General features: G+C 36.8%; 1 protein-coding gene across 1 annotated transcript in view; it reads left to right on the top strand.

The window, feature by feature from the left end:
* The window catches only part of RP1 (RP1 axonemal microtubule associated), a 188,005-nt gene that overhangs the window by 114,637 nt on the left and 50,130 nt on the right, over positions 1–23,238 (top strand). Inside the window, exons 33-40 of the mRNA XM_074898945.1 lie at positions 232–386; positions 3,057–3,270; positions 4,616–4,806; positions 7,174–7,384; positions 17,296–17,447; positions 20,263–20,341; positions 21,911–22,042; positions 22,542–22,723. Coding sequence (XP_074755046.1) covers positions 232–386; positions 3,057–3,270; positions 4,616–4,806; positions 7,174–7,384; positions 17,296–17,447; positions 20,263–20,341; positions 21,911–22,042; positions 22,542–22,723 — 1,316 coding nt within the window. The remainder of the gene's footprint in view (positions 1–231; positions 387–3,056; positions 3,271–4,615; positions 4,807–7,173; positions 7,385–17,295; positions 17,448–20,262; positions 20,342–21,910; positions 22,043–22,541; positions 22,724–23,238) is intronic.

Here is a 23,238-nt window from a genome sequence, read left to right as displayed (position 1 = left end):
AGGAAAGTAATGGAAAAATCTTTGTTGAGCTTAGCATGAAGAAATCAGATGTATACAGTGACCTGACCATTTCAATCACTGTGCAGCAGACTTTTTGCTAGCTGCGTAAATAAAAACAAGCAGTAGCCTTACTAAATACTCTGTGTTGCTCTTTTCTTTTAAGTACACCTTGCGCTTAATCAGCTTTACTTAAACTTTTTTTGTTTGTTTGTTTTTTTTTTTTTTGTACAGTCTATAAGTATGTTGTCTCTGTACATATCGGTGACTGCTGGGGAGCAGAAACTTTTGCGGATGTTTATATCACTCTCTATGGCAAAAGAGGGGACACAGGTGTGAGGAAACTTCATACATCTTTAGCAAAAGGAAGAAAATTTCAAAGGAATAAGGTAATGGCACAAAAAAGCTGGCTTACACGTGCAGGGGTTAGCACCACATTAAGTGTCACTTAATGCCTGCTCAGAATATATCTTGCTACAGATGGGCAAGAATTTGGAAACAGCTATTTTCTTCCAGATATTCACAGTAGACCAATGCCAGTGTTATTTCATTCCTGTAAAAGAACATCTCCACATGATAATAAAGACTCCACATGAGCACATAGAAAGCAGATTACTGGGGAGAACCATTGTAATCATGTTTCTTACTTCTGTTCCAAATATAGGACAGCACAGGTAACAATTAAAAGTTAGTGATTAGAAATAAGTTACAGAAATTGCTGTGAGACTTTTGCAATCAGTGATGTTTCTGCAACCATGATCCCACATGAAGCACTAACTCAATATCTAGAATTCCAATATCTCAATATCTAGAATTCCACTTAAAGAAAAGAACGCACATAAAAACTGTTTCTAGATGACCAATAACAGTAGAAATCTTCTCTTTTTTATTAGGCTTTCCTATGAGAGGTTCACTCACTGAATGCTGAAGTTTGAAAAAGCTCACTGCCAGGATGTACATTGTCAAGGAGAGTCTTAGATTTCTGTGAAATTATTTCATTAGACAATTACCACAGCACTTGGTAGGGTAAAAGTGAAATCAGTAACAAACTGAGAATTTCTAAACTTCATTTCTGTGTCTACCTCAGGGCTATGTCTAGATACAGAAGATAGCACTCTGCAATAATTATTTTAATTTACCTTCATGCACAGAATTGTTTCCTAAAATGTCTTAATTAAAAAAAGTTAATGATTTCTTCTTACAGTCTGCTGTTGTATCCTGACTATTGTTAGAAAAAAAAAATAAATCTATATTTTGTCATATGAAAGTACTTTTCTGATTAGTAGCAGAAAAACTACTTCTCCAATATTTTAATTTAAAAAGTATCAGGGACGACACATAGGACTTTGGCAAGTACTACATTCTTTAGAGATCAGTTTGATAATATCTTTTTTTTTTTTTAATTGCCTTGACATCTGGTTAGTAAATTCCTACTATTGAATTAATGTTTTATTGGGATGATGGTGTTAATTATAGTCCTAGATGTTGCTGTTGAAACTCCAGTTGTCCATAACCTTGTTGACCAACAGGTCCATCTGGCCCTAGACTGGGTCATATACAGAACACCTCACTTACAAAACAAACAAGAATTTACTGAGGCATAAAATTTATTTCTCTGCATTTCACATTTTTCCTTATTGTTTCTGTTGTCCCTATTCTCATCCACTGTTGCTTGTGTTTACTTCTCTTTTCTTACTCTACCTTCTCCATTCTGCTTCCCTTCTCATCTCTCATCTTCTGCTCAAATTGTTCTCCACCTTCATCTTAACTTCCTCCCTTCTATTGCTTACTCTTTTCTTCATTTGTTGTTTCCACAATTATTTTCATTTTGTAAAAAAAACAGAAAGACAGGCTTTTTTGACTATTAGAAAATAATTCAGGATCTATCTTGGAGTGGACACACTCTTTTTAGATTTCTAACTTTTCTTTAGGACTATTAATATATACCTAGGTTTGCATGATAAATTTTAGAAACTAAAAGTACTCCACAAGATAGAAATTTGATTAGAACCAAAATCTTGTCATAACTGTTTGACTGTCAGAAAGTTAATGTATGTCAGCAGTTCTCAACCTGTGGTCCGTGACCCCTGGGGGGCCCACAATGTCTTCACAGGGGGTCTGCGAAGGCTTAAAGCAGAGGTGGGGAACATAAAGCCCAGAAACATTTGGTGTGGCCTGTGGCAAGCACTTTGCCTCCTTTGCCCACAGCCCCCTCCTCTCATACTCAAGCCCCCACACACCTTCCCTGATGCACTAGTATATTTGGTGCTAGTATGGTTGGTGGGACCCACTTTAACTAGGAAGTTTTTCTCTTAAAGACATTTTCTTAACCCAATGTCCCTCTTTAGGGCCGCAACGGGGCTGAAGTCTGTTCCTCCAAGTGACAGCCCTGGACCCATAAACAAAAATATATGGTGACTGAACACAGACAAACAAGGGGGGAGGTGAGAAGAATTATAAAAATTGATCAAATTTTGATGTAAAAATTAGCATCAAATTCAGAATTAATACATTAAAATACCATAAAATGGGCCATTTGAACAAGAAGAGTGTTGATGTTATTATTTTAAATTAATATGGAAACATTGCAATAATTATAATAGGAGTGTGTGCATTAACAGATTAATTTCTTTCCCTTCTCTCCAAGTCTGAAGATCCTTCATGAGAAAATTGAAATAAATATTTGATGCAGTCTAGGGCTTTAAATCTTGAATTAAGTCTTGGTGGTCCTTGGCCACAAAAGGTAATTAAAGGGGGTCTGTGGTGAAGGAAAGGTTGAGAACTCCTGATGTATATGCATTATAATGTAATATAAAATGATTGATTAAATGATCCATATTGTCCAAAGATCAAATGAAGTTATAACGCATCATTAATGATGAATGTGGGACTCAATGTTAGGTAGAATCAGCGTGTGCTTTCTTAGATTCAGAGGGGTGATGTTATGTTAATTATTACAAAAAAAACAGGCACAAATTTTAAATCCTCAGCTGAATCCAGGACTACATTTTCCCTAAAATTCAAGCATGTCTGGGTCCAAACTCTGTTATTTTTTTCAGGTGGATTTGTTTTTGGTGGAAGCTGTTTCTCTGAGTCATTTGCAAAAAGTGGTCATAGGACATAATGGAGAAGGCTATGGGGCTGGGATGTACCTCAAGATGGTAACAGTCAAGGAATCACAAGACTCAGACAAAGAATGGGTCTTCCCATTGTGGAACTGGCTTGATACTCATCTGGGATTATGTGAGACTGTTTGTGAGATTGTGACAGTTGGTAAGCTCTTCTGTAAAACTGGCCTGCCTGTTTATATGTATTTTTTTTTTAATTTAGCTACAGCTCTTTCAGATTTCTATAGTATCTTTCTTTTATTGAAAATGTGAATTTTCAGTTTGATCTTACTATTATAGCAAAACCACATCTGGTAAGGTCAAAGTTAATCAAATTCCATCTTGTAAATGTGTTGTGTGTGGAACACTTGCCTTCTAAATTAAATATAGCACATTGCAATAAAAGGTTTAAAGTAGATTATAGTTTGGGATGTGTGCCTCATGGGGATGAATAGCTTAAGTTTTATGCACCACTTTGCAGGTATCTTAGGATCTCATTTGAAATCCAGAGAAAGGTTACTTTAGTGAGATGAGCCTAGTCTTTACCTGTACCACAGTACAAAGTAACAGTTCTGCTGTGCTCAGCTTCTGCTCCTTTTCAAGCCTAGTACACCACAATTCATGCAAATCTAAACCTGGATGTATTTGGAGAAAGAACAATTACAGTAGGACCTTTAGTCATTTAGAACTAGTAGAAAATATTCCTTCCTTCAAACCCGTGGAATCAATTCCATGTAAAGTAAATGAGCTACAAAAGTTTGTCCAGAGGGAGTAAGACAGTTTAAAATCATAAGGTGCCCACAATAGATATGCAGGTATTCAGTTATGTGGGTTTTTTTCTGAGCTGTAGAAAGTACATTTTGCTGAGCTGTTCCTTTCCATTATACCATTTTCATTTCCCATAGAATGGTGGAAACAGAATGAAAATTAAGGATAACAGCAATTAATGAAGAAAAAGAGAGGAAAATAGTAATATTGATCTTCTAAGGATCTGGCAAATATTTCTGTGTGTTTATTATAGGCTTACCTGTCAGTCTTGCACTATTGCAGCACACATTATATTGCTAGGTATGATCTAGTTACAAGTAGAGTTCATTAGTAGCATTCATTTTGCATTAGGTGCCTACATGCCACAGATGGCTGGTGTTTCTAAATGATAAATTGGTTTTAGTAACATTGATTGCTTTTTAAAGAAGAATTAATTAGGCCTCTAAAAGGTGACTGTATGTTCTCTCAGCAATTACTTCCAAACATGACAAGGAAAATACCTTGGCATCAAGAAAATACCTTTGAAACTAAATTTTAAACACAGAAAGAACATTAAGCTGTTAAATCTTGGCAAAAAGTATAATAAAGGTATTGATGTGTTATTCTTAGTGAACTGTTGCTATAGATACATCATCATCTGCAAATAGAGCTTTGTTTGTCTACCATAAAGGCTACAGTCCTGCTATATTATACCATTCTCTCGTGCTGTCATCTTTCCTCTTTCTCTCTGATAATTTTTAAAGGCAGAAGACTGACTTCCAGTCCTAAACTGCTTGAAATCAACATGAAGTCATCAGGTGTCTGGATAATGGACATAACTGGGTCTGACTTGAACAATGAAGAGGATCCGATATACCTTTCTTTTATCTTCTACGGCAACCTGAGTTGCAAAAAGTTGCCACTTGAAGTTACAGGAAAAACAATTCAGATCAAAGTACTTCAACCTTTCTTTATTGAAAGAAAAGCCTAAGAATCATGTAGCTGATAAGCCATTTAATTCTGAGATAAAGTGTGCCTTTAAACTAAACTACCAAATTGTTTTTTAAGTCCTCTTTGTAGTCTGGCATAGGTCATCATTTTTGTTTCTAGGTAGTAACACTGTCACTTGAACAATGGTTTTTGAATGAGCAGATTCTCCCAATGTCTTATACTCAGGATGCTTAAGTGAGCAAACTGGTCCCTTGGTGCATATGACAGTATATACTGTGCTGCAGGTACTGATTTACAGGTTTTGTTGATCTCACAAAATTAAGTAATTTGTAAACATAAAATATGCCATGGGATACTCTAGCTTTTGGGGTTGATGATGAAGGAGGAGGAATCATAAATGAGATGAAACTTGCAGAAAGTTCATTTTTCTCTTTCATGTAAATTATTCTTCCCTACCAGCACATTTCTCCTGGCTAAGTGCCTTTTCTTTCATGGTTTCTTTCTGTCTTTTATTTTTATTTTTTTCCCTGTCATTATCACTTTCTTCTTCCTCTTCATCAGCTTCTTTTTACAGCTTTTCTCCTTCTTTATTCAGTTCTTTTGCCCTTCCATCATTTGTCTTCACTTCCTCCTATTACCCATTATTAACAAGCATCTGAGGTCCACTTTCATTGAATCATAGACTGCTTCTTTTCCCAATACTCTTACTTCCCTCTTGTAGCTAGAATTCCTTCCCAGTGCCAATGCTGCATCTCTCCTATGCTGTTTTGGTTTTGCTCTTCATGAAAGAGCAGTTCAATAGAATTTGGAACTGACCTGAAGATAAACACTGTAGACCCCTCCTGTTGGCTCAGGAAATCCCTAAGACACAAAGTGCTGGAAGCTAGGACAATATTCAAGGGAAGTATGACTACTACTTGTCCTGTTCTTGTACAGCTTGTTCCATCCTTCTGTTGTCCGTTGTGGGTTTTGAGGAAATGGTTGATCTCTGTGAAAAAAATGAAAGTTTTAACCTTGTTTGGTTCCTCATCCTTAGTTTTAAACTTGATTCGTTCATCCTGCAACTGCGGAAACAAATATAAGGCAGGACTGAGGGAATAGGAGCAAGTGGGCAGACAGGGAAGTGGGAACTTCACAAGCTAGCTTTGCATCCAAGAACTGTGTCCATAAAGTCACATCCTGAAAGATGTTTCTTCAGGATTGACTACTGGAACTGCAGAAGCAGGTAGCAAGAAAAAAATGAGGGGGAAAAAAAAAAATGGGGGTGGGGGGGTGTATGAAGAGAGTCCAAAGAGTGAGTGAAAATACGTCACTTTTCATTTTCGGGTTCATCAGAAAGCTGTCTTGGAGTTGTGAATGTAGAAACTGTTTCTTGGTTCTTCTTCCTACTAGCCAGGTAAATTGAACTTAATGATCAAGCTAAAGAAATATTTGTCTGTTTTTTTCATGTTCCTCTTTAATGAAAGAGCAAAAAACCCAGACTAGCCTAGGTCATAGCCATGATGCAAAATGAGGAGTACCCAGAAGGTTTTTCTAAGTTATTTCCAGAACCTCTGGTAAATATAAAGAAATAGTATGAAACTGGAAGTGCCCTGTCCGAGGAAGGGCTGAAGTCAGGTCACATACACTTCTATCAGCTGGGCAGCATTTGAAATGAAAGAGCAGGGGAAAGAATATGAGAAGTAGACAACAGGAAAAAGAAAATACAACTTCTGATTTCTCCCTTCTTTTTCCCTTACAGGGAAAAATTATTGGTTGAAAAACATTAATTATAGTTATCTAAGGCCTCCTCTACTTTCAGTTACTCAAGAAATGGTATTTCATAGGGATGCTGTACTATCCCCAGTAGAACTGGAAGATTTCTTCTCAATCATGAATGCAAGAAGATTTTAATGGACAGCTTCTATATGAAAACATGATGTAGGGTAAAGATGGAGGATCTCTTGGATGTTCCCTCAAAATCAGTTTAATTCTCCTTCAAATTTATAGTTAATTGCACCATTTTTATATTGTGATTTGTAAGATATATTTCTAATAGTGCTGAATTTTTTTTAAAAAATGACTAAAACTTCTGTGCCTGCAAATACTGAATCAGTGTAATATATATGAACACTGTGCCTTGTTCTGTGTACAAATTTCATCAGTGACTGCCATCACTTGTTCCTTGATATCAAATCTCAAGCATTCCACCTCCTCATTCATGTTAGTAAATCAATTTTGTATTGATTAGAAAGGGGAAAAATAGTAGCAGTTATAAATCTGCACCACTCCTTTACTGAAGTTTGTTCAACTGTTGCATACAGCTATCAACTATATTTGATCTGGCACAATTAGAATGAGATCCATTAATCTTCTCTTTCTCCTCACATAGGATGAACTGTCAGATATTGGCTCAATATACAAAGTTCAGGTAACTGGCCCACATAGCAAGCTGAAACAGTCATGGCACTTAGATTTACTGCATATGAAGCACACAGGCACAAAGGAAGAGATGTATTTAGCTTTTGACTGCTGGTTCAACCCTAACGAAGACAAATGTGTGGAACTTCCAGCTCTCTATGCAGATCAGGAGCCTTTGCCTGGTAAGCCAAGCCCTTTTTTGTTACTGGGGTCAGGATCTGTCACTGGAATAACAGTATATCTCTTTTGGGCCTAAAATACTGTGTGAAGATTTCCACAAGAATTTGATATTAAATAATATGATGGGTTTGCACATGTATTTATCACAAAAGAAAGCTGAGAAAACAGAAATCATTGGTATCAGGATTATGACAGATGCTATAACTGCTGACACTAAACATAGGAGTTGGCTTCTTTCATGTTAGATGATGTTTCAGTTTTAGCTCTTGATTATTTATTATCATCTCTTTAAATTAACACTACATCAGCTGAACATATATACCAAAGAGAATCTACTGTGTGGTATTACCAGAATCTTCATATTCACAAATAAATATATATGACCTAGAAAAATAGTAAATTTTTTAAGAATGAAAGAATTGCAAAGACCCCCTAAAAACAGACACAGAATTTTTAAAATGTGTTACAATTAACCAAAAAAAAAAAGATATCCAAGGATTTCAATGGCACTAGTATTTTTATTGACGTTGATGAGAAATCTACAGCACAGCAAGTAATATTTCAGAAAAATACATATTAAGTTGTATGTTTCTCTGCTGTTAGTAACACATGTGAATTGTATGATGACAGAGAGATAATAAACTGATTTCTCCCAACCCCTCAGGAATATGGAGAGGAACAACCAATTGCATACTGAAAACTTGATCACTAGCCATTTAAGAACAGACTTTCCATCTATCCAGCTCATTAGAATAAAGAGGATTGATGGGGATAGTAAAGATCATATATTGAAGCTTTTAGTGACAGTTAAGAGGTTTATTGCTAGAGGCTATAGTACAAAGAATGTTCTGCTTAAACAGAAACTAATAGAAAAAGATGGAAGCAGCCCAGAAAAAGGAATAAAATATTCCATGTGAACTTTTGCACACTATTCTCTAAGGAGATTTTCCTAAGTATTTCATCCCATTTAAAGTTGAAACTTGAACAAATAAAACACTGAAGACCTTTTAAATCACTGGTTTTGTGGAGGTTTGTGCAATTTTAAACAATTAGTAGCCTTATGTTTATTTACCGTAAAAAAATATTTTTTTTTAGGGTTTTGATCTGTCAGAACCAAAACAACATTGGGTCTTGGATGTAATATATGCAGGACGTGCAATCATGAATATAATGAATCTAGATCTTGTTAAAAAGCTTTGTTTTCCCAATTATTTATTAAAAAATGGGGAAAAATATGTATTGGTAATTATTTCCAGAATTCAAAATTGCTAAATATTTAAATACACATAAAAAGTCTGGAAATTCAAACAAAAATATTTTCTAGAATACACCCTTCAAAGCCTCTATTATGCTAAGAACTGTATGGAGACACTGTCAGACAGCATTATCCTGATTTGTAAAGCGATTCAGTTTTGAAGTATGTTAGAAAGTTAAGGTGTTTTTCTTAGAGATTTTCTAGAAAAAAGATGTGTATATACTCTCCTTCAAAAATTATTCCATAGGTGGGTAGTATCTGCTAACCTAGGAAGTTTCTCACAAACCATTTTGTGGAGTACAGTGATCTACACCTGGAAGTGTTAATATCAGTTTTATTCTTTGTAGCTCATATACTAATTCAGTCTAAAATTTCTGTCAGCTTCTTCCTTGTATTCCAGTTTGATTACTAGTGACAAAAAAAAAAAAAAAAAAAAAAAAAAAGTTTGCTTTCATTATTGCTTTGAAAGAGACATCCATTTATGGATATGTCTTTGATGAACATCTTGATAGAATAAATTCAAATAAAGACAAACAATTTTCAAAGATATTGATCACTGCTATCCCCAGACAAAGCAAACAGCAGGTATATAATTTATAGAAAGCAAAGTAAATGCTAAAAACTAAGCATCCAGATAAAAGTAACCTTTATCAGTAATGTCAATTGCCTGGTTGTAATGAAGACTGTGCTAATATAATTACATCTAAATTAAGTGATTTAATGAGATTTAGCAAGGCAAAAATATATACTCTAATTTATAATCTTCAGGAAAATTGCAATTCCTTTGTTAAAAACAGTGACCACTCCAAGTTTTTTTCTGCATTTACAAATACATTTCTTCCATGTTTTTTATCTCTCTCTGAGCTCTAATATATCCTCTGTCCACGTCTCCTGCATATCCCACTTCACCTGGTGGGGCCTGAGGAAGATTTTTCATGCCCAGTAAATCCCATCACAGCTATCAACCATCACTGAATCTATTCTTAATAATTAAAAACAAACAAATGAAAAAATATAAGAAAAAAATAAATGTGAATCTCTGAAATTGCTTTTTCTTCTATCTGTGGATATATATTTATTTTTTTTAGAAGACTGCCCAGACCAGACTATACAATTACATGAAGAAATCAAGGTCAAATAATTCTATTGTATAATTTCATTAGGTTCTCTGGGATTATATCTGAATTTGTATTTTGGATATTAGCTAGTATCACAGGAGCAAATAATTTTTAAAATTTCTTTTATTTAGTCTGTCCATCCTAGTGTTTATGAGCATATTATTTTAGTTTATCTGTATCATGGGCTAAATTATTTATTGTGCATTTTAGGACTTCAGATTAGAAGACTGATTAAATTTTTTTTTATGAATTCTGTGATAATTCTGTGCAGGACATTGATGTGCATATTAACAAACTGGACAAAGTCATTGCACACAATAACAATTAACATATTAAAAATTCTTGCTGTTGGAATTTGTATTTCTTGATGATTTCTAGAAAAATTCTTGATGATTTTCAGAATGCCATTATTTGTGACTGCAGTTGAAGTCATGTACAGGGAGTTGTTTGAATAGGAACTGTTTGAAGCTACAGTGAGAACCTTGCAATATGCATGCAGTATGAGCAACAAACAGGGATATTGAGGCCATGATGCAGCATGAGAACTATGACATGGTAGCTATAACAGAAACGTGGTGGGATCCTTCACACGACTGGAGTGCTGCAGTTGATGACTACAAGCTGTTCATGAGGGATAGACAGGGAGGGAGAGGTGGTGGAGTGGTCCTGTATGTAAGAGAATGACATTACAGCTCAGAAATCAAGATAGTGATAATAGGGTTGAGAGTGTTTGGATTAGGTTAAGATCTTGCTGTGGGCGTCTGCTATAGACCCCCCAGCCAAAGCAGTAAGGTCCATGAAGCTTTCTGTAAACAGTTGGGAGAAATCTCATGGTCACTTGCCGTTGTTCTTGTGGGGGACTTTATCCTCTCAGGTATCTGCTGGTATCACAACACAGCAGAGAGGGAACAACCCAGGAGGTTCCTGGAATGTGTGGAGGATAACTTCCTCACACAGCTGGTGAGTGAGCCGACCAGGGAAGGTGCCCTCCTGGACCTGCTGCTTGTGAGCAGGGGAGAGCTTGTGGGTGAAGTAAAGGTTGGTGGAGGCCATCTAGGGTGCAGTGATCATGAGATGACTGAGTTTTCGATCCTCTGAGAAACAAAGAGAGGGGTTAGTAAAACTGCCGCCTTAGACTTCTGGAGGGCTAATTTTGACCTGTTCAAAAGACTGATCAAAAAAATCCCTTGGGAGGCTGCCTTGAAGGATATGGGAGTCCAGGGAGGCTGAATGTACTTCAAGAGAGAAGTCTTAAAGGCACAAGAGCAGGATGTTCCCGTGTGCCAAAAAACAAGCAGGTGGGGAAGGAGACTGGCCTGGCTAAACAGGGACCTTTGGCTGGATCTCGAGAACAAAAGGAGAATCTATTGCCTTTGGAAGAGGGGCCAGGTCTCTCATGAAGACTATAAAGATGTAGTGGAATTATGCAGGGAGAACATTAGGAGAGCCAAAGCACAGCTAGAGCTCAACTTGGCTACAGCTGTTAAGGATAACAAAATGTTTCTATAAATTTGTTAAGAGCAAAAGGAGGATTAGGGAAAATCTCCCTCCTTTACTGGATGCAGAGGGAAACATGGTAACTAAGGATGAGGAAAAGGCTGAGGTGCTCAACACCTACTTTGCCTCAGTCTTTAGCAGTGGAACTGGCTGTTCCCGGGACACCCAGCCTCATGAGCTGGGACATGGGGAGGGGAAGCAGACTGAGGTCAGCATGGTTGAAGAGGAGGTGGTCAGAGACCTGCTGCACCTCTTGGATGCACACAAGGCTGTGGGACCGGATGGGTTAGACCCAAGGGTGCTGAGGGAGTTGGCAGATGTGCTCGCCAAGCCGCTGTCCACGATGTACCTGAAATCATGGCTGACTGGGGAGGTCCCATTGGACTGGAGGGTGGCAAATGTGACCCCCATCTACAAGAGAGGCAGAAAGGAGGATCCAGGAAACTATAGACCTGTCAGTGTGTCCTCAGCGCCAGGGAAGGTCATGGAGCAGGTCATCTCGAGTGCCATTAAAAGTCATATAATGGACAACCAGGGGATCAGATCAAATCAGCATGGGTTTATGAAAGGCAAGTCCTGCCTGACAAACCTGATCTCCTTCTACGAGAAGGCGACCTGCTTATTGGATAAGGGAAAGGCTGTGGATGTTGTTTACCTTGACTTTAGCAAGGCCTTTGACACCGTTTCCCACAGCATTCTCATGGCGAAACTGGCTGCTCGTGGCTTGGATGGGCACACGCTTCGCTAGGTAAAAAACTGGCTGGATGGTCAGGCCCAAAGAGTTGTGGTGAATGGAGTTAAATCTGGTTAGGTTTATGAAAGGCAGGTCCTTCCTGACAAACCTGATCTCCTTCTATGACAAAATGATCTGACTATTGGACAAGGGAAAAGCTGTGGATATTATCTCTCTGGATTTTTGAAAAGCCCTCGACACAGTTCCCCATGAGATTCTCATAGAAAAACTGGCTGCCCATGGCCTGGACGAGCGTACAGTCTGCTGGGTCAAGCACTGGCTGGATGGACGGTCCCAGAGAGTGGTGGTCAATGGAGCTACATCCACCTGGTGGCCGGTCACAAGTGGTGTTCCTCAGGGCTCGGTGTTGGGACCATTTCTGTTCAACATCTTTATTGATGATCTTGATAAGAACATAGAGTGTATTATCAGTAAGTTCACAGATGACACCAAGTTAAGCAGGAATGTCGATCTGCATGAAGATAGGGAGGCTCTACAGAGAGACTTGGATAGATTGGATCAGTGGGCCAACATTAACGGGATGAGCTTCAACAAGGCCAAGTGCCAGGTCCTGCACTTGGGCTACAACAACCCCATGCATCGCTACAGGTGTGGGGAGGTGTGGCTGGAGAGCTGTCTGGAAGAGAAGGATCTGGGGGCTCTAATTGACAAGCAGCTGAACATGAGCCAGCAGTGTGCCCAGGTGGCCAAGAAAGACAACGGCATCCTGGCTTGTATTAGAAATAGTGTGACCAGCAGAAGCAGGGAGGTGATAGTCCCCCTGGACTCTGCACTGGTGAGGCCACACCTGGAGTGTTGTGTCCAGTTTGAGGCACCTCAATAAGAGAGAGATATCGAGGTGCTGGAGCGAGGGCAGAGGAGGGCAACGAAGCTGGTGAAGGGCCTGGAGAACAGATCCTACGAGGAGTGATTGAAGGAGCTGGGACTGTTCAGTTTAAGGAAGAGAAGGCTGAGGGGAGACCTCATCACTCTCTACAGCTACCTGAAAGGACATTTTAGAGAGATTGGTGCTGGTCTGCTCTCACGGGTAATTAGCGATAGAACAAGGAGGAATGGCTTTAGACTGCAACGGGGGAGGTTTAGGCTGGACATTAGGAAAAAATTTTTCACAGAGTGGTCAGACAGTGGAATAGGCTGCCCAGGGAGGTGGTGGAGTCACCATCCCTGGATGTGTTTAAGGGTCGTTTAGATGAGATGTTGGGGGATATGGTGTAGGGGAGAACTTTGTAGAGTGAGGCTGATGGTTGGACTTGATGGTCCCAAGGGTCTTTTCCAACCTGAATGATTCTATGAGAAAGTCTTGAGAGTTCTAACAGGAGGACTTCATCTGGTAGTTCATTTCCTCTCCCGCAGTTTTTCTTACTGTTTCCCCCCATTGGAAAAATTACCTACATGGATTGATTTCATTACAAAGCTAAAATGACAATGATGTAAAATGTTTAACTATACCTCTCACATTCAGAAATATAATTTAAACTGTTCACCCCTGAAAGGCTGTTGAGACTTCTGTGGGCAAATGTTACTGAACTATCACAATAAATGATATTTGAATACATACTACATAGTAAATTCAACAACAATAAAAAATGGCAAATTCAAAGCAGTACTTTTTGTCCTATCTTTAATTAATCTTTTTTCCCCTTTTTAATGAGTATTAGGTGATCACTTTCAGTTTTGCACTGTGTTGGCTTACATGTGAAACAGAGCTTTTATGAATAGGATTGGGAAGAGACAAAGAATGACAAGGCTGAATAGAACACCTTATTTTAGTAGATTTTTGTTGTTGGGGTATGTTGTTCATCTGATGGTCCCAGACTCACCCTAAAAACTTTTACCCCATTTCCCAGCACCTCTTTTGTGTATTGTCTTCCTTTGTAGGGGTTACATTGTATATATTTCACCTATATAGTGGAAGCCCTTTCTCTGATTCAAAACCTTTGAAAATTAATGGGAAATATTTGCTGTTACTACACTGAGCTTTAAATTATGCATCAATAGATTCAGCAGATTCAGCTGAAAATACTGACTCAGCAAAAACATTAGATATGTTTCTCATTTTCACTGTGTATGTTGTTTGAATACTACTTGTGTGATTAAAACTAAGCTTGTGGTTAAGTATATTAATGATTCTGGACAAAAGCAGTAAAGATGATTGTGAACACTGTGGTTTCTAATCTACCATACATGAGTGATTCGATCTGTGGACCAAAATTCCAGTTCTATTCACACAAGTAGCCTTTTGACTTCAGTGATTCTGCTTATATGACCAAGGTATAGAGGCAAGCAATGCTCTAGATAACACAGGATCTTACTTTCATATTCTTACTCCTGTAAAAGCAAAAATGCCATTAATTAAGTGCCAAAGAGTCACTTGGACAGCTTGTGTACTTTCAATATCTGGATCTCCAGCAAAAGCAAGTCTGTGTAGCTACACTGACTTTAAGGCAGCTATGCTGTTTTTCACCTGACAGTGCATATTTAACTGCCTTGAAGAAAGCAATGGGATACATTAGGGCCCGAGTCTAGCAAAACTCTTGATTTACTTCTTGTCATCAAACATGAGCGATACTGTCTATTACAAGCCCTTTCTCAGCTATTGGATTAAATGATTAAAAAAAAAATTATACCAGGGAAGTCCCTGAAGTAAAGTAAATAGTGCTGCAATGTAATTAAGTTACTTTTCAGAAAACAGATTTTCTCAGATGTCATCACCATGTAGTAAAAGAGAAACAAAGACATTTCAGAAGTTTATTGCAATGAGCACACATTTGTTAGTGGACTGATACAGCCCTTATTATTTAATGAATCCTTTCAGATATTAATTTTTCAATCAGTATGCAAACCCATCCTTTAGAATCCTTGTTCCAGCTATGTGACCTTTTTATTTTAGACATACAAAGAAATAGCTGTACAAGATGCCACAATATTTAAATTCAGGCCTTTTGATTATAACACTCAATATGAATAGCACCAACTTGTGAAAAGAACTGTAAGAAAAGCTTAAAAATAAATATCCTCAGAACACTTTTTTTTTTCCCCCCTCCCTGTTTTCCTATCACCTACGCATGAAAATAAATGACAGCCTTAGCTTCTGGGTTCTAACAATCATTCTCAAAACTACCAGAAATTTCTCATAATTATATCTCTTTAAAGGATGTACAGTTTGGTTAAATTGGGCCATTTCTATCTTGGAATAAATTTGACTCAAGAAGCAAACTGTACTGAAAATATCAGATGTTTCCAGGATGTATACTTAGATATTTGTGTATCCTGTGGTGTATTTTAGACTGAAATATGTATTTCAGACTTGAATAATTTGTCTTTCAGTGCTCTCTGATTTGTATTGTTGATCGTGAGACTGAAAGCACTTTAGTTTCTCCTTGGTTTCATGTCTGTCTAAAGCACTGTTTCCCTTCTTTGCAAACACATATTTCCTGGGAAAGCAGATGTCATACAGCCAGCCAGGTCCCAGGTAGGGACAAGCAGCAGAGTAAGGCTGGAAGACTTTCTCCAGCATGTAACTGTCACATTGTCTAGATGTTGTCTATGTCTGCTTTACTGCGCCAGTGATGAAGGCTGTGGGAGTCGGGGCTGAATAGTTCGGAGTAGTCAAAGATAGCTCATAACTTGTAAAATGATGGATTTTAAGGGTGCTCAGTCCTTAATAAAGAAAAAAAAAAATCAGTCTTGAAACTTGTGACAAAAAAGTTCAAGAGATAATATAAACATTCTCAAATACATTCTTGGTACCTGTGCATTGCTTGTTACCCACATCCTGGTTGTGACTTCGCATTTTACAGTGGATAAATATTTTCCTCCTCCTGAAAAATATTAAAAAGATGTGGTTTACAAACCTGTGTTGCCACAAGATAGTAGGTTTTTTCCTTAGGCCAAAGTAATGATGCTTGTGGTTTGAAGCAGAGGAACATTCAGACCATCTAAATTCATGCTCCTAACTTTTACTGTCTATCCCTAGAATATATGGGAATCCATCATATGTGTTTTCTACAGCACCTGCCTTTCCCTGCTGACTACACAAGGATCATGTTCCTAATGTAGCCACCAAAATTAGATTCCTAAAGTGACACCACCAGCATTATACAAACAAGCGCAGATTTATTACTGTAATCTGAGTAAGAGCAGATTCACAACACTAGGAGGAACAAAAAACAACCCAAAACCCCCAACTTCTTATTTTTTCCTGGGCTGCTTCTTGTTAAAATGATGCAAACAACCATGAATTTTGAGACTGTGACCTCCTTCTGTTTAAGTGTTTCCTTGTTTCTTGTTTTCATGATAAACTCAGGGGCTAAAATAGGTAATTTTAAGAATGAACATAGTAGTTTTCCATGAAGTTTCTTCAGAATTAATGCAATCTGGTCTCATCTGCATCATTCCCCTATGTATTGTGTCAGAAGTGGGAAGGAAGTAGAAGCTTCATATAGTGGCCATAGGTGTCTCTTCTAATCTCTATATTGTGATCACGGTTGAGAAAATCAGGAATACTTTCCCTTAAACTCAGATTTCAGTTAGCTGATCTCTATTTCTAGGTTATTACATAGTACATGTGAGGTTCTTTGGAGACTGATATGAAATGTGAGGTTTTTCTATTTTCTATGTATCAAATCTGATGTTGAAAGAATTTTTAGTCCATTATTTCTGTTTTACATTAACATGTTTTAACTCAAGAACATTGTAATAGTATTACTGTCTAGCTAGTGAGAAGGCTTGATGTGTTCATTCAATGGGAGATAATTACATGAGTTTAAAGCTTAAAACAATCAGGTTCCAGCATTACTCTAAGCCACTTTATAAGTGTAAGGTCCCATTCCATTTCAAGAAGAAAATAAGACAAAGAGGGAAGGAAGAAACAAAGAAATATGAGTATTCTCAGCAAGCAGAATTTGGACTTTCCAAAGAACATGTAAACATGACATATTTCTTAGAAAGGGATTCCCTACCTTAGGGAGAAGGGGGCAGTACATAGGAGATCCTGTGCCCCAAGCAGCAGCCAGCAGTGCTGAATTTCTGGGAGTGGTGTCAGAGCAGAACAAGTCTGTAATCAGAGGATTGCCAAACGCAGTTATGCAGCAGGAATGTGTTTTGATTGTATATCTCATCAGGACTCAAGAGACCTGTATGCTTTGTTCTGTGGCACAGTACAGCATCTAGATGGAATTTGCAATGGTTTCTGCCAGGGATTGGTACATAATGCAGGTGTGGGCAAGAAGACAAGGAGCATTTTCACATGCTGACTTTTTGTCTTTGTATGTGTATTTTTTTCTGAAGTTGTGGAATATGCAGTCCATTTGCACACAGGAGACTTGAAGAAAGCTGATGCCACTGGTGAGGCTTATCTTTGTATACAAGGAGAAAAGAGTGACTCGGGAAAACGATGGCTTAACTCCAGAAACAGCCTGATCACTTTTGCTAGAGGGCAGGTAAAAACATGAGGAAAAATGTAACTGTATCTGTGAGTGTCTTTTTGTTAAAATTTATGTTTACATAAAGCCTTTCATGGACAGAGTATCAAAAATACTGTTTTATATTCCATATTGACATAATTTTCCCTTGTAACTAAGAGGTGATTGTCTCCATAGGTAATGTTGCTTTTAAGCATCATCAGCATTGTGCAACAGTGAAAGAATTAAGTTAATGAAGTAGTTTTCATTTGGACTAACTATACTCTGAAAGTTCTATTTTAATATTCTAGACTTTTAAGGCCAGAAGGGTATGAGTGCTTTGTTAAAATATGCCTGATTGATAGAACTGATAACATTTCTGTAGGCTATCTTGCCTTTGTACCTACTTTAGTCCGTGACCTTTTCTTGTTAACTTTCCTGAACGCCAATGTCAGTGTTCTAAGCAGAGTTTTATTTTTTCATGTTTCCAATTCTTCCCACTTACTGCTTTTGAACATGGTAAACATATTCTTGCTTTTTGAGGCTTCTTCTTTTCCTAGAAGAGTAATTCCTGGAATAGTTATTGGCATAAGAACAAAGTAACTAACATTTTAGATCAAAAGGAAGTATCTATTTCAGATCAAAGGGAAATGTCTAGCTGATACTTTACTAGAACCTACTGTTTGCTCTGAGTTTAAGTTTGGAAGATTTTTTAATTTTTGTTTTAAAGGAATCATGAAATCATTGCAAAGTACATAGGAATCTTCTTTTGGGGAGGGCAGGAGAGAGTATTTAATTGTTGCCAGCCAACCCAGATTAGTTTGTTTTCTGATGTAGAAAGAAATCTGCTTGCAATATGCTTCATTTATGCTTTAAATGTGCCTCTGTTTACTTTATCTGCTTTTCTTTTCACTTCTAAAGATTCTAAAGACACAATGGTTTTTGTATGAAAACCAAACTAAATCTTTGTTAGTCATTATGTCCTCTGTATTCCTATATTTTCTTTCTCCATTGTGGAAGAGATTATGTGTGCCCAATGTCTTGTTCATCAAGAATTGATCAAACTGCTAGCTCATTCTTCACAAAATAAGTCTGAAAATAATAATGACAGGATAATAGGGCTCATCTGGCTTTAAGGAATAATGTAGGAAATTTTATAGATTAATCTTTTGGGTGATATAGATAATAGTTCTATACAATATATCTTAAAGATAATACCATAGAGAAATCTGAACAACAAAACTACTTGCTACAATGGATAAGGTATCAGTACAGACTGAAAGAGGGACTGATTCCTCTTGCAAAAAACTGAACTGTCCTGAGGGGTTTTTTTTATTCTTTATATTGTAAGAATACATGTTAAATTTTCTTTAAGAATAAAACTTGTAGAGAAAAAATATGTGAACAATACAATTCTGTGAATACTCACTTCTGAATATTCACTTCTGTGAATACTCACTCCAGTGGAAATATAACTCATCTGCAAATTCACAAGGATTTTTTCTGTATAATCCAGATTCTGTGTCAGTTTTTGAATGGGCCTGTTCAGGAGGCTAAATCCTTTGTCTGAAACTCTAAAGGGCTTTTCTATATCCTGGGCTATAGCACCCTAATCTTCTTATAGAAAAGATTTTGAGGAACAACTGTTTGGGTAATTCTCTCACAGTTTTCTTTACTTCAGCTTGCCCTCACATGCCTATTTCTCTGTTATTAGTCTGCTTTTTTTTTCTAGATGAGTCATGTGATCAATACGGTTCTCAAAGATAGCATGGATTTTTGTATGTCATTGTACTTGGCAGCAACTATGGGAACAATACATTTTTATTGTTTGTTTTCAAACCCCTAAATCGGTCCCCAACTTTTGTCTTCAAATTGCATTTTCAACCCAACCTTTCCAACACAACTGCTTCTGTCTACAACAGGATAGCTCATGAAGTCACAAGAAATAAAAGTCTTGTGAAGATTTTGCTCTGCAGCTGGTTTCCCCAAAGAGTAGATAAATAGTATGTTTCCAAACCTCATTTCTTCAGGTCTACTTCAAAAAAGCCAACAAATACACACTTTAAGGAATACGTGTCCCCAGTGTCAGTGTGCATACTTATGTGAGCTTTCCCCACTGATTATGAAGGAAGATGACTGCACAAAGAAGACGACAAATACATATATGGAATAAAGTGAATATACTATGAAAATCTACAGTAGGGAGAAAGGGAAGATTATATGAGGTATATTCATCATGCAAGTCTGTTGCATGTGGAAAATTTGACCTATTATAGAGATGGCTTCAATGAAAATTCCTTATCCCAATATCAAAGTGATTGAAACCTTCCCAGACACTATTCCCTTCATTCCCATTTACCTGCCTAATTCCCGCTAATTTAACTGTGACTTTTAGTGAAAATGAAATTCCTCCAGATTTTCCAGAATTAGTGGACACCTACTGTTCATCAGTTTCATTGGGAGTTAGGTTCTGGATGAAAGTAACTTTCAATACAAGTTATTGATCTGATTTGGTTATTTCCATTCATGAAGGTACTAGAAATGAGCACTTTATTGCTAGTGTGTGTATCTGATGTTCCCCAAATTACTTCCTATTAAATACATCAGCATTTTGAAATTAATAATTTGTAACATTAACTGGATCAGAAAATATATTAACTGGATCAGAAAATACCAGTTATAGCATATAATGTTCAATTATAAACTCAAAGAGAATGGAATGGCATAAATGAGATAAATTTGCTTCCATTGAGATACAAATGACCACATACATGAGACTAAACTGATAAATATTCAGAAGCAGTTACATATTAAGTTTAACCAAAATATAATTTTGATTATTTTCATATTGCAGGTAGATGTTTTCAAAATCAAAGCAGTATACCTTGGCAAGTTGAACCAAGTTCTTGTTGGATTTAAAAGTATAAAAAAAGGTCAGCAATTGTCTCTGTTAATGTATGGTTGTAATGATGTAGATTACCAGATTTAGCAGACCCTAGAACTTCAGAAATGTCTTAAATTCAAGATTCAATTCCCAAGTGTTTTTTAAAAGTTCTAGAAAATTTGAAATTGCTCTCCATTTTCTACTGTTCGTTATTTCGGTTGGACTATACACATCAAATATCCAGCTTGGTTTTACTAAAATGTGCAAAGGATTTCTAGGAAATGTCATGACAATCTAAAATGGTACAATTGTATGTGAAACTTTGCTCATGAAAATTGCTATGTATTTATGAGTACAGTCAACAAAGCTTTTCTTTTTCAGGAAGCAATATGACATCATGTTTTTGCAATTTTTTGGCATTTTTTCTTCCTCTCCATTTTAAAGATGATGGACATTTTCATTTTAAAAAAGAAATTTTTTTTCAGGACTTAGGACCTCTAAGTAAAGATAAGAACAGAAAATCAGTTCATCATATGGGGAAGTGAAACATGGAAGAAAGGCTGTTCTGGCTTCATAGCTTTTTTTTCTTCTAACCCATAAGAAATATCTTCTTTTTTAAAGGATTTTACACTTCCTGCAGCATTTTTTCTTGTCCTCCTTCCAACTCCACAGCAGCTGTTAGAGTTAAATAAAATTGCTTACTTCTTAAAAATAAATAGCAACAGCAAGGAGCATCATGAATTGATATTTCCTTCAATACTTTGGGTACAATTTTGACCCATCATTTTTTAGAGGTGGCAGAACAGACTTTCTACAGATATCTTACTTTTGTAGATAATATTAATAATGGTGATGTTTGTTCCAGAAAATGATCAGATGAGTCTCTTCTTTTATCTTTATTAAAAAAAAAAAAAAAAAAAAAAAAAAGACTACAAGATGATTCTGTAGGTTAAACTCAGACTCAGAAAAACTGATTTGGAGACTATTTCCCATGTATTTCCTAGATGTTATCATTACAATGAATGATGAAACTTTCATTGACTTCACCAAGACTTGGAGTTATAACAAAGTTTACCAAGACTCATAAATCTGAGTCTTCAAACGCTGTGCTTCCAGAGAATCAACACAGTGGTCTCAATCAAGAGAAAACCTTCAGCTGAAGTTTATGCTTTATTAGATAGCATAGAACCTCACCAGAAAGTTGTGTGTTGAGTGAATTTTCTGATGGCTAATGTGGTAGAAATCCTGATTCTTTTTCTTTTAGGACATTGATAATATAATTTCCTATGGGGAACTTCTCATGTCTAAAGATGTCATACAGAAGCCTTTCTGTCCTTTGGGACACTAATAGATTACTAAAGCAAATCTATACCTATGTTTATTTTTACAAGATCTGTAAAAACTTAAGACTTCTTCACTGTGTTAAATATTTTGGAGCGTAGGGAAACAGACAGATATACACACAGCCAATATATGTTCAGAAGTCTTATTTCCTTAAGAATTTCAGCAAAAGAAAATATTTTATTGATTTTCTAAAGATAGAAACTTGACAACATACACAGAACATGTTGTTGCTTAAAAGGTATAAATTAATAATGTCCTGTTTATTTTCGATCAGATGAGTGGTTCTTGGAAAAAATTGTTATAAAAGAAGTCCTCTACCCTTTTTCTGCACATGTTTTTGTTCACAATGACTGGATCAATAAACGTTCCAAGAAAGATTTTGTAGAAGTGGCAATTCCACTCAAAGGTAATCCAGCAGAATGTCCTTAATTTGCTTGAATTACTACTGCATGGCAGAGCAGAACAGAACCAGTACAAGGCTACTTCATAATGTAGACAGAACTGAGCATTTGAGCATTAGTACCCTAATGGTGAAAGGCATGGACCTGCACCAAGGTGAATCATGCCTTCTGTAAACAAGGAGTAAGAAATTATGCCTGGGATGGAGAAGGTGGAAATGGCATTATTGAAAGAGTCTCATCTAGCAGCACATATCCTGTCTTTGGAACAATACAAAGAAGCTAGACATGGCCCCTACACAAGTGTGACATGGATTCATGAAGCAGTTGGCCTGGTTTTCTACAGCTCCACAGAGCTAAAATGAATAATGAGGGTTTTGTGGCTTTGTTGCCTGACTTGCCTGTGTTAGATTCAACATTACCAGGCAATAAAATCTTGTGTCTTTTGTCTTATACTGCCTTATAACTTAGATATGGGCTCTGAATATATCTTTGTTTTTATTGCAGAAACATCTGTGCCATCTCTTCTCACAAAAAAATTTGATACTAAAAGCAGAGGGCGATGGCAAACATGGGTGCACTGTACACAAGTACCAGAAGATGTTCCTGATATTCAAGTTGTTGTATTTGGAAGAAAAGGGAAGTCCCCTGCACAGAAAGTTCAGAATCTGAATGATAATCCATTTTTGGTTGGTTTGTTTTTTATTTCACACAAATTTTACCAAATAGTTTCAGTAAACTAAAGAGTTGTAGCCAACATACATGAAGTTGTGCAGAATGAAATTTTTATTTGTCAGAGCTAATGTTTATACCTCCATGTCTTATACAAAGAGCACTTTTAGTACTTCTCACATGTGGGCTAATACACATCACTTAGGAAAGCTCTCGAGCAAATACCAACTTTGACATGAAAAGCTACATTAACTTTAAATTAAGACTAGTAGACCTTAACAGTAAGACGATAAATAAGAAAGCTATCTCATACTTCCTTTACATTCTACTTCTCAAACTTCAACTAATCCGTTTTCACAAGTTAGAACTTGTGTCTCTCTACAGTGAGCTTGGGCCTTGGCAAATATCAATTCTGTAGTTTGCACATTAAGTTAATGGCAGCTTCTGGACAGGTGTGTGAACCTCAGTCACCCCTTTCAAAAGGTTTTAATTCTTAAACACGGAAAAGAAAAAGTCACCCATCTTTTGCAAA

Source organism: Athene noctua, chromosome 2, assembly GCF_965140245.1.
Source record: "Athene noctua chromosome 2, bAthNoc1.hap1.1, whole genome shotgun sequence".
In the NCBI taxonomy this organism is placed as follows: domain Eukaryota; kingdom Metazoa; phylum Chordata; class Aves; order Strigiformes; family Strigidae; genus Athene; species Athene noctua.
The sequence above is the reverse complement of the archived record's forward strand: the minus strand, read 5'-3'. Positions and strand labels throughout refer to the sequence as shown.